At 37.4% G+C, this 13,063-nt stretch overlaps 1 protein-coding gene across 2 annotated transcripts in view; it reads right to left on the bottom strand.

Moving 5' to 3' along the window:
• Atp6v1a (ATPase H+ transporting V1 subunit A) overlaps window positions 1-13,063 on the bottom strand; it is a 51,165-nt gene that overhangs the window by 13,555 nt on the left and 24,547 nt on the right. For both annotated transcript variants that reach the window (XM_070030213.1, XM_070030215.1), the window contains exons 4-8: window positions 11,527-11,741; window positions 11,147-11,284; window positions 10,349-10,500; window positions 7,094-7,256; window positions 6,194-6,302 (exon numbers count right to left, since the gene is read on the bottom strand). In XM_070030213.1, coding sequence (XP_069886314.1) covers window positions 6,194-6,302; window positions 7,094-7,256; window positions 10,349-10,500; window positions 11,147-11,284; window positions 11,527-11,741 — 777 coding nt within the window. The remainder of the gene's footprint in view (window positions 1-6,193; window positions 6,303-7,093; window positions 7,257-10,348; window positions 10,501-11,146; window positions 11,285-11,526; window positions 11,742-13,063) is intronic.

Genomic DNA, 13,063 nt, shown 5'->3' on the forward strand with positions numbered 1-13,063 from the left:
TGTTTATAAAAGTTAAGATTTTTAACTTCTACTTTTTATTTATTTATTTTGCTGGTCCTAGGGCCTGGGGGCTGAGCCTTTTTGTACTAAAGGCTAGTGTTCTACAACTTGAGCCACAGCACCACTTCAAGCTTTTTCTGAGTACTTTACTGGAGATAAAAGTCTCACAGACTTTCTTGCCCCAACTGGCTTCGAACTATGAGCTTCAGATCTCAGCCTCCTGAATAGCTAGGATTACAAGCACCCAGCTTTTAACTTTTCAGCTTTTTAGTTTCAAAAGTTTGCTGGTCTAGCCAGGCGCCAGTGCCTCACGCCCTGTAATCCTAGTTACTCAGGAGGCTGAGATCTGAGGATCACGGTTCAAAGCCAGCCCGCCCGTGAAACTCTTATCTCCAATAAACCACCAGAAAACCGGAAGTGGCGCTGTAGCGCAAGTGGTAGAGCTTGAGCTCAGGGACAGCACCTAGACCCCAGAATTCAAGACCCATGATCAACACACACACACACACACACACACACACACACACACACACACACACACACACACACACACACACACACACACACACACACACACACACACACACACACACACGCGCGCGCACATTTGCTGCTCTGCTTAGTTGGCAGAATGGAGTATTAATTTTTAACTAAGGTCTAGAAAGAAAATGACAATTGAAGTTAAACAGGTAAAAATCTAATTAAATTTCAACTAACTAAAAAAACAACATCTACATCTTCCTTCAGTCCATTCGGTCTGTTTACCCAGTACTTCCTTAAATATGTCTCATAGAACACTTAGTTCCACAAGATATTCTGCAAATAAAACTGGAAATTACTTCCAGTTGGATCTTCTTCACAGGGTCATAATCAACATAGCATGAGACTCTCAGAAAGATTCTAGACCAGTGAAGGAGTAAAGTACCAATTTTGGCTGGGCATTGTTGGCTTACGCCTGTAACCCTAGCTACTCAGGTTCAATGCCAGGCTGGGCAGGAAAATTCTTGAGACTCTTATCTCCAGTTAACTACCAGAAAACCAGATGTGGTACTATGGCTCAAAGTGGTGGAGCTCTAGCCTTGACCAAAAAGAGGTCAGGGACAGCACCCAGGCCCTGAGTTCAAGCCCCACAACTAACAACAATAATAACAAAAAAGCACCAATATGGCTCAATGTTTTCCAAATTGTTTGACTCTACAACCTTTCATAATTACTTACAGAACTAAGGTTTACATCTCTTGGAACTCACTGGTTTTAACAAATAGAACTATCAATAGAGTCCTATTGTTCTCAAGCTACTTTTCTCCACTTGTTTCAATAACATTATAAAAAATTATTTTAAAAATATATATTTGTATTATACACACAAGGATACATATGTATAATTTTAAGGAAGTGAAGGTTATTAATTCAGGTAAATCATAAGTTACCCAGTGCTTCTTGACCTCTTTGAATTTTACTTAAAAGTACTTTGTCTGTCTGTCTGTCTCTCTCACACCCACAGTTGCTACTGATACAAATGTGAACATATAATCGTAATAATCAGCTACAGTTTTTAATAGGTGAAAACACTGAGCATAGCTTCTTGTTATAGAAGTAAGAAATGGGAGAGTAAAAAATTTTCCCTTCATCAAGATGTCTATTCCAAATGAAGAGGCAAGATGGAAGAGAAAGGAGAATAGTGAATCAAGAAATCAGTGTATATCCTACAAAATTAAGAAAAATAAGGAAAGGGGTGGGTTGCCAGGGATAGGTGAGAATGTTGAAAGGGTGACATTGATCAAGATGTATTGTATTCATGAACTGCTTTGTAGAATGGCAACTCCTTTAGACAACCACTTAAAGATTAAAAAATAATAATAATTAAACTATGTCTACTTACTCTTTCCTTAAACTAGAACTTTAATGATAGCTAATAACAGGTTCATAAAGTTTATAATATCTTCAGTTAAATAAGAGTGGGGAAATGGAGAAAAAAATGCAAGACAAATACCGAATCACATCAGGTGCCACAGCCAGGATGTGTCCTTTAGTTCGTGGCATTCGGTCCCTATATGATGCTGCTGTTAGGTATGGTGTTAAACTGGAGACCCCAGAAGCAATAAACATGTTAACATTGGAGTCTGAATGTAGACTTGGGAAAATGCATGCAAACTGGAATGTTTTTTTAAAGAAAGGATTACCTAAATGTTCGGTGTTTATAGTAATTCAATCAAGTAGAAATGTATATGCAAAAAAAAAAAGTCTAGCACTGGTAAAGATGTAATCTCTTTTGAAGGGCTATCAGAACTGAAAATCTGCATGAACACAGGAATCTACACTAACATTAAAGGAATTTTAGTTATAAAAATGTGCAAAGTAAAAATCACTCAAAATATAGAAAAAGTGGTGTTAAAACCATGCATGAAGATGTTTTAATGATACATTGTTTGTGACAGCAAAAAACTGGAATCCAAGCATCCACCGAAGTGATTTTTGTATAGCTAAATCTATACAAAGGAACACTGTGCAGTCCTTTAAAAAAATAAGGTAAATTTCATATCTTAAAATGGTAGATGACTAAAGCACTTTCACCTTTTCATAAAAGTTATTCTCCAATGAGGAGAACAAGAAACAAAGAAATGTAAGCTCATTTGTCAACAACTGTGAGATAACTGGGTACAGCTGGTACATGTTGTTAATCCCAGGTGGAAGCAGGAATGTTCTGAATACACACAGAGACTTCATCTCAAAACAGACAAAACAACAAAAAACATGGAGGACATATTTAGCTGCACTATAAAATAATGAGGGAAACCATTTAAATGATGAAAACCAAGCACTAAGAATTCATCTGAGGGCTGGGAAGGTAGCTCAGTGGTAGAGCGCTTGCCTTGCATGCCTGAGGCCCTGGGTTCGATTCCTCAGCAACACATAAGCAAAAAGAAAAAAGCCAGAAGTGGCACTGTGGTCAAGTGGTAGAGCGCTAGCCTTGAGCTGAAGAGCTGAGGGACAGTGCCCAGGCCCAGAGTTCAGGCCCCATGACCGGAACCAAAAACAGAATTCATCTGAGTTAAGCCTCAAATCAGGCATCTGTAAACTAGGAGACATATCCCAAGGAACAAAACTAAGGATCCTTTGTTTGGAACACTGGAAAGAACTAGACAGCTAGTGTTAAGGGTTCCTTGGCCACAATCTGGCACCTGGGAGAACAGGGAGATGGAGGTGAACAAAACACAAGAAGGCACTCCCTGTTTTTAATACATGAAATGTGGGTGAGGTAAAGAGAAAGAATTCATTGTGAATAGCCTTACAGTTACTGACTTCTTTCAGCAAGAGACAAAGTATGTTGTAACAAACATCATGTTACCACGAATTCCTGCTATCATGAACAGTCATACACAGCCCCCTTTATCTTCTCAAAGATTAGTAAGAGCACTAATAAATCTCATTATAGGATATCAAAAAAAGGGTTAAAATGACAGGGAAAGAACCTCTTCCAAAGAACAGATGAAAATTGTGACCAGAGTTAATTTAAAAAAGATGGCACACACCTATAATTTTACCACTTAAAACGCTAAGGTATTGGCTGGGAAGGTGGCTCAGTGGTAGAGCACTTGTCTTGCATGCATAAGGCCCTGGGTTCAATTCCTCAGCACCACATAAGCAGAAAAAAAGCTGGAAGTGGTGCTGTGGCTCAAGTGGTAGAGCACTTGCCTTGAGCTGAAGCTGAGGGACAGTGCCCAGGCCCAGAGTTCAGACCCCACGACTGGACTCCCCCCCCCAAAAAAAAAGGCTAAGGTAACTTCAAGGCTCGATACACAGCAAAACTGTATCTCAACAACAATGACACCAACAACCACCACCCCTTAAGAATGTATCCTGCCATAAGATAAAATCTCAAAGAATATCCAGCAGGATAAAAAAAGAGATGTTTTCTAAGTGGAACTCAACAAATGGCCAGAAAAAAATTAAGCTATTACAAAAACGAAGGCATCATTAGAAGCAACATAAAAAATAAACACCATTATCCTGTGTATGGACAAAAGGCTAAGTAAAAAGGATTGAAGAGGGAAGACATATTTGGAAAGCAAATAAAAGAGATCCTATATGCACAGTTGGCAGTTTAAAAGACAGCTAGAAGCTGGTGGCTTACACCTATAATCCTACCTACTCAGGAGGCAAGATCCATGGATTACAACTTGAAGCCAGCCCAGGACAAAAGGTCCGTGAGACTATTATCTCTAATTAACCACTCAAATACAATTCTTTTGAAATAAAAGACATAAAAGCCAGATGCTGGTGGCTTACACCTGTAATCCTAAACTATTCATGAGGCTAAAATTTGAAATCATAGTTTGAAACCAGGCAAGGCAGACAAATATGACAGCTGGAAGTGAAGGTGTGGCTGCCAATCTTGAGTATAAAAGCTAATAAACAAGAGCTCAAGGTCCTAGTATTGGAACAAACAAACACATTCATGGACTGAAAGAATACAATACATATCTTAGAAGAAATGGTGATCCAAGAATTTTTGTACTGAGCATTTGATAGGCATCATTGCCATTTCACTTCAGAAATGAAAGTACATTATTTTAGTACTATATAACCTAATAGACAATAAAGTCTATGAAAGTTCACATATGTAAATGTTTTGCCTATTTTTATCTTTTTCCCAATAAATGAAAACCACTAGACCATATAGAAATACTGATTCAAGAATTTTATATTCAATTAAACTAATATTAAACTTAAAGGCTATTAAACTAATATTAAACTTACGAGGAAATAAAAAATCAAGAACATAATTTCCATGGACGTTTTTTGAAGAAACTTCCAAAAGGTAAATTTAGATAAACAAAAAATAAATGGATAAACTGTAGTCAAAGCACTGTCGGCTAACATTAACTCTGTTTAATTGAAGATCTACAGATAAATAAAACACTCGTTTATTATTTCAGAATAGAATATAAACAATAAATCCTCAAAACAGAAAAATTAAAGTACTGAAATCTGGGATAAGAGTGGAATAAAGCTGGAACACAAAGTATAAGCTCACTAATTTTCATATCTTTTATATCTACACTCAACATAATAGTAATTTAAAGCAAGTTATAGAAGTATAGGTATACTAAAAGGTAGAGCAGGAAGTAGAGCTGTGGCTCAAATTGGTAGAGCACTAGCCTTGCGCAAAAGAGATCAGGAACAGCACCCAGATCCTAAGTTCAAACCCCACAACCAACAACCAAAATTAAGTTAAATTAAAAAGGTAAAACATGTGGTATATATACACAATGGAATTCTATGCCTCCATCAGAAAGAATGACATTTCCCCATTTGTTAGGAAATGGAAAGGTTTGGAAAAAATTATATTAAGTGAAGTAAGCCAGGCCCAAAGAAGCATAGGTCCCATGGTTTCCCTTATTTGCAATATCTAGTATAGGTATGAGTCAAGCGGAAAAGGTCAGATAATGTGATGTTAGGAAAATGAACCCTTAAATATGTATTTTAATGTTTTCGTTTCTTTCATGCATGTGTTTCTAACGCATTTACAAGATTATTTCTTTGTTGCTTTGTATGTCCCTCCCCCACAGTGTAACCCCCGCTTTCATTATATTTGATGTCAGTATAACATGTGGAGGAGATGGGGACAAACAAGTCATTTAAGGATTCAGGTGGACCTGTTGCAACAATGAGAAGTACAAAATGTCATGTCAAAACCAGCTTTACAATGTCGGTGTGGGGGGGGGGAGGGGGGTATAATTGGGTGGGGGGAGGGGGGTAAAATTGGGTGGGGGGAGGGGGGAGGCGGGGAAGGGAAGTGAAGGGTAAACAAAGGAGGAGGCTGCAATGCTTGGTAAGAAAAGTATGCATTATCCTGCCCATGTAATTGTAGCCCCTCTGTACAGTATGTTCCCAAATAAAATAAAATACAATTAAAAAAAAAAAAAAGGTAAAACAATGGCAAAATATATAATATAGGAAAAGGTAGATATTCCATTTTATGATCATTAAGAAGATCAAGACTGCTTTATTTATAAATGTTATGCTTTTGTATTTGAGAGATACAGTAACTATTTCTTAAAAGCTAGGAATGTGATTCTATGGAAATACAATGTAAATGAAAGAGAAGTTCTTTGAAAAAGGATAATTTGGTGCTAGTGTTAATATTAAGAACAGATGTTACCTGTTTTTATTCTAATTCATAACTTACCAGTATAAATAGAGGCTTCTCTAGCAGCAACAGGCATGTTGGAGGTATTAGCCACCAAAGCTGTCCTCTTCATGATGGACTCTACCTTCCCATCAACTTCCATAGTGAGCTAGGGGTAAAGAAATACATTAATGAAGCTGGGTGCCAGTGGCATAAGCCTGTAATCCTACCCACTCAGGAGGCTGAGATCTGAGGATCACAGTTCAAAACAAGCCCGGGTAGCAAAGTCCATGAGACTCTTATGTCCAATAGACCACCAGAAAACTGGAAGTGGTACTGTGGCTCAAGTGGTAGAGCGCTAGTCTTGAGCTGCAGAGCTGAGGGACAGCGCCCAGGCCTAGAGTTCAAGCCCCACAACTGGAAAAAAAAAAAAAAAGAAAAAGGAATATATTCATCATCCCCCAATTTCTAACTGTGGTGTTCTAGTTCTCCCCTCTTTTGTTTCTTAACAGCCTGTCATATTTAATCCCTTTAATTGGTATTCACAAAGTAATATTCCCCATCACTCCAACCTTTCCTTTCTGCTCCAGAACACTGTTAAGAAGATAGGTATATCCACAACATTAAGAAATCTGTTACTTTCTAAAAAAGAAATTATTACTATAGTAACCTAGCAGATCACAAAACCTATATGAAGTTCACAAGCATAAATGTTTTGTCTGTATTATCTTTTTTTCAGTAAGTGAAAATGGTGAGATCCACCAAAAAAAAATCTTTCAAATGTTCAACTTTAAAAAAGTCAAATTCCTTTCACCTACTATACAGATTGATCACAAATATTATCCCAAAAAAGATCCTGAAGAAATGAGAGCTTTGCTCTGGCCACAACACAAATGTTTAATTGCCAATGAAGATTGATATATTGTATATAATTTCATTTGAAGCCTTATATATACAGACCTCTGGGAAGTCCCGGAGAACTTCAGACATCTCATTTCCTCTTTCACCACATCCCACATAAATGATCACATCACTATTGGAATACTTGGACAAAGACTGTGATATCACTGTCTTTCCACAGCCAAAAGCCCCAGGGATTGCAGTAGTTCCTCCCTGTACACACCTAAACAGACAATAAAGTATGGATTACTCTACGTGCTAAGAAATACCATAGTAAGTAGGTAAGTGACACACATCACACACACACACACACACACACACACACACACACACACACACACAGTGCTAAGAAATACCATAGTGACATACATCACACACACACACACACACACACAGTGCTAAGAAATACCATAGTAAGTGACACACATCACACACAGTGCTAAGTAGGTAAGACACACACACACACACACACACACACACACACACACACACACACACACACACACACACACACACACACACACACACACACACACACACACACACACACACACACACACACACACACACACACACACACACACACACACCAAATTAAGGAAAGAAAGGCCTTTCTTTTCTTGTCTGTTTGCTACTGGGGCTTGAATGCATACTGACCAGACAGGTACTCTACTACTTGATCCAGCTCTGACCCTACTCCAAAATATTTTTATTTTTACATACACACACACAAGACACATAGACATAGATATAGTAATTACCTCCTTTTTTGTGCTTTAACAGTGTATGTTTTTTACTAGGAGTAATTGTCTCTATCATCTACTATAGTTAAAGAATGAAAGTATATCCCATAAGGCACTAAGAGGGGTATGAAAAATAATAAGATACATAAAATAGTACTAATGACATTCTGAATGCTTAAATAAATTAGTTTAGCCGGGCGCCAGTGGCTTACACCTGTAATCCCAGCTACTCCTGAGCTGAGTTCTGAGGATTATGGTTCAAAGCCAGCCCAGGTAGGCTGGTTATCTCCAATTAACCACCAGAAAACTGGAAGTGGCTAAAGTGGTACAGCACTTGCCTTGAGCTGAAGAGCTGAGGGACAATGCCCAGGCCCAGAGTTTAAGTCCCCGCCCGCCCTCCCCCCTCCGCTCCCCCCCCCCAAAAAAAAGTTCATGAAAAGACAAAAGAGGAATTAAAAAATTTTAAATAAGAATAACTTTTGAAATTTGTCTCCTTGTAAGTTTATGCTTTGGTTGTTTAAATCAAGCCCTATAAAACTATAAAAATTTAGCAAGCAGAGTTTTATTATGGTGTTAATTCATTTCCTTTTATCTATTCATTACTATTCACTAAGACTAAAACCCGTGCTTGGAAGAACCAAAAAACAGCCAATTAGTTACGTTTCTTTATTTTCAAAGATCAAATTCCAATGGGATAAACTAATGAAATGCAGTTGTGATTATGGTAGCATTTAGCAGCTACTTTCAAACTTTCTAAAAAGTTGCAGTGGAAAATGAAATACTGTTTAGGGAAGAAAAAAGTGGACAACTGATCCAAGTGTGGTGAGAGAGGATGAGCCTTGGCAAGAGAAATGGAATTTAAAGCTAAACAAAGGGTCTGTAATTTTTTTTATTATAAAAATCATAGGAGCCGGGCACTGGTGGTGGCTCACTCCTGTAATCCTAGCTACTCAGGAGGCTGAGATCTGAGGATCATGGCTCAAAGCCAGCCTGGCAGTAAAGTTCCCATGAGACTTACTTTTTTCCTCACTTTTTTTTTTTTAATTGTCAAGGTGATGTACAGAGGGGTTATAGTTACATAGGTAAGGTAATAAGTACATTTCTTGTTAAACTGGTTACCCCTTCCCTCATTTTTCTCCTAAACCCTGCCCCCTCTGCACCATGAGACTCTTATCTCCAATTAACCATTCAAAAACAGCAAAGGGTGCTGTGGCTCAATTGGTAGAGCACTAGCCTTGAGCTCAGGGACAATGCCCAGGCCTTGAGTTCAAAGTCCCACAGTCAACCCCCCCCAAAAAAAAAAAAATCACAGGAAATTTGCATTCTTAATCATAATAATAATTTTTCAATATAAAGTGAATATATGCATTAAAATGTTTTTATCTCCAAAACTTTCAATGTGTTTACTTGTAGATTTATAGGCACATTCTAGCTACCACAAATGTTTCTCTGGGCCTGGCTTACTTTGCTTAACATAATTTATTGAAATGAACTACATGAAATAGAAACGAGGTTTTTCTTTTGTTGCTGTTTTTGCTCTTTTTTTTTTTGGGCTCCGGTCCTGGGGTCTGAACTTGGCCTGGGCGCTGTCCCTCAGCTCTTCAGCTCAAGGCTAGCGCTCTACCACTTGAGCCATAGCGCCACTTCCGGCTTTTTTCTTTTTGCTTATGTGGTACTGAGGAATCGAACCCAGGGCCTCAGGCATGCAAGGCAAGTGCTCTACCACTGAACCACCTTCCCAGCCCCGCTGTTTTTGCTCTTTGTGTTTGTTCATTTTTCTGTCTTTGGGAAGGTAAGCAGTGGGGGGGCACAGAAATGGTAGGGGGCAAAGGGTGAACAAATACAGCAGTGGTACTCACTAGATACTATGTTGAAAATTAGAGCAAGGGAAGGGTTGACATTGTTCAAAAAGAGATGTACTCTTTATCTGACATATAACTGTAACCTCTGTTCATCACCTTCACAGAAATAATTAAAAATGCATTAAAAAAAATGGAGAAGAGCACACTATAACTTAAGACTGTTGGCAGCATACATAGACTAGTTGATATTAGGAATTACCCATTTGTAGTAATGCAAACTACTAATTCTAGGACAACTTAAGAAAGATAGTTCTGGAAATGTTATTTTATAAAGTTTTAGAAATAATGCTTTCTGGGCTGGGAAGGTGGCTCAGTGGTAGAGCGCTTGCCTTGCATGCCTGAGGCCCTGGGTTCGATTCCTCAGCACCACATAAGCAAAAAGAACAAAAGCTGGAAGTGGTGCTGTGGCTCAAGTGGTAGAGCGCTAGCCTTGAGCTGACGAGCTGAGGGACAGCGCCCAGGCCCAGAGTTCAGGCCCCGTGACCAGACCCAAAAATAAATAAATAAAATAGAAATAATGCTTTCTGTTTACCTCTGTGGGGAAGGGCTTTTTTTTAAAGCAACAAATAAAGGCATTTTACTCATTTACTATTATTATCCAGATATAACTTATTATACCACTAAATGCATAAAACTTCTACCTATAAAGATAATGAAACAATAAACACATAAAATAACAGGAAAAACTCCAAGAAGCATATCAAACTTACGGGAAAAGGGCATCAAGGACTCTCTGGCCAGTCAGCAAAGGATGATTGGCCGGCAGCTTCTCAGTGACAGGCCGAACCTGACGGACAGGCCATACTTGGACCATACTGAACTTTTCCTTCACATCTTCAAACTCAAGCTCCAAGACAACATCCTATAACATCATAGCAAGATTTTAAGTATGGTTGAATTTGTTATTTCTTCCTCCAAAATTTAATTAACCTCAGATTCCTCTTGGGGATATATGAACAATAAATGAACAATACAGTTTTTCATGTGAATATGTATGGTCCTACTTTAAAAAAAATCATGTGAGCTGGATGCACGCCTAGAGTCCTAGTTACTCATCAGGAGGCTGAGATATGAAGATTAAGATTAAAGCAGGAAAGTCCTTGAGAATTAATCTTCAACTAACAAAAGTTCTGGACTGGAAGAGTTGCTCAAATTGTAGAGCACTATCTACAGCAAGAAAAGTAAGCAAGAGCACACAATTCTCAGCTCAAGAACTGGTACTAGCACCCACACAAATTAGTAGGCTATTTTATAATATTTAAGCCAAATATTTACAAAAGCAAAAAGGTAAAAATATGATACCATTTGAGTTCACTGAGCACACTACTCACAACTCCAAAGTTCAAGGCTCCCTAAAAATCTGCATGAATTTTAACTGCATTATATACTTACGTATATATGTTACTCAAAAGCCATATATCAAATATCAATTTAACTGTTTAGGAAACTGTGAAACTAGTACATTTAAACAGGGCAACTGTGGGGAATAAAATAAAAACGATCCTTACAGAGGCATCATAATTCCCAGCTGGAGCAATGTAAGTGACAGTTCCTCTGTTTCTTGGAGGTAACATAATTTTGTGTTTGATAAGTGAGTTCTCATCAACAAATCCATAAATATCTCCACCAGTGATATGACTTCCAACCTAGAAGATACATACATTTACTGTTTAATGTTCAATAAACATCAGATAGACTCACCTATTTCCACATCGTAAATCTTTGTCATTATAAAATGTTAGTTCTATAAACACACTAATGCATTTAAGAAAAATTTAAATTGTGCTTTTGAAGTCTATTTTATTTGAACCAAGAGTATAAAATAATTCACTTAACATTGATTTCACATTCTTTCAACAGCTTTAGAAATTCGTGGTGACAGACATACCCGTAGATTCTTGCTGGGTGTAAATTCCCATTTGATATCTCTGCTAAGAGCAGAAACATTTACTCCTCTGGGAATGTAGATACTTTGGGTCTGACTACTGATATCCGACAAAGGTCTTTGAATACCATCAAAAATGGCTCCCATAATTCCAGGACCAAGCTCTACTGACAGAGGTTTACCAGTGCGGAGTACAGGATCTCCAACAGACACACCAGCTAGAAACAGTAGTTGAGGAAAATTTGCAATAGAGTTTGAAGATACTGTACTACTAACAGGAAATAAAAGTTTAAAATGGGAATGACACTTAACAGAATTTAACATTTAACAGGAATTTCCAAAGCTTTTCAGTTCATAGCACCTTTAAAATTTTAGTAATATTTTCACAATGTCCTAAGACAAGATATGATTAATAATTTTATTAAAGTTATACCTAAACAATATACACTCTAACAACTGAGTAATCAAAAAACCAGAAAAATGTATAAGCTAAAACAAAAAAGGGTATTAATTTTTGTTCTAAATACTACATTTTGTATGAACAGAAAAATGTATATGCCTTATTGGACACTGTGTAACATTCAAACCTTACAATCAGATTGAAAACCCATTCCACAATGATTTTCACCTATTTGCTTTTTAGCAACCACCAAAATGCAGCTTTACAAAGATAGGACACCACTGTAATGAAACTGCTCATTATCTTAAGCTAGACATTTACGTAGCGTCTAACAAGCTATCTAATATTCTTAGGCTGACCTCAAAAATTTTAAACATCCTCAGCACCATATGAGTTTGCTGTTGGTTACCCAGAGTGCCTTTTCACACTCTTGGAACTACAGAGCTAAAAATAGAGGACCAAGCCTCTCAATAGCCACCATTTCCAACATACTACTGAAGAATTCCAAGACCCTAAAAAATGAAAGTAGTATCTGCACAAACAAAAGCTTAAGAACCAAGGAAGTACCTTTGAAAAGCAAAAGAATATAACCTTCTAATAAACATAGTGAATACATTATATTCTCCAGTATTTGTTGAAGTAAAATCAGTACAACTATTTTTGAGAGCAATAATATCAAAATTAAAAATGAATTCAATTTTACCTAGGAATAAAACATCTATGAATTCAAATCAATTACACTGCAGAACTGTTAATAACAGCAATTATATTAATCAAAATTTCTATTAAGAGATTAATGATTATATAGTAGACCCATGAAGGAATTCTATTTCTCTATGAAAGAAAAAAAGAACTTTGAGGAATTGCTCTAGAAAAGAAACCTGATATTGATTATGAAAATTTTAAATCTACAATATTTTAAAGAACTTTTCAGTGAACACTCCTATTCTACTGATTTTGCCAGTAAAATTTTACAATATTTGATCACTTTATCTATCCATCTTCTGAAATAGTTGGGTTTATTTTTGTTTTTGTTTTTTGGTCATGGGGCTTGCACTCTGGGCCTGGGCGCTGTCCCTCAGCACTCCAGCTCAAGGCTAGCCCTCAAACACTTGAGCCATAGCACCACTTCCAGTTTTC

The sequence above is a fragment of the Dipodomys merriami genome, unplaced genomic scaffold, assembly GCF_024711535.1.
Source record: "Dipodomys merriami isolate MVZ:Mamm:240054 unplaced genomic scaffold, mDipMer1.0.p SCAF_2, whole genome shotgun sequence".
Lineage (NCBI taxonomy): Eukaryota > Metazoa > Chordata > Mammalia > Rodentia > Heteromyidae > Dipodomys > Dipodomys merriami.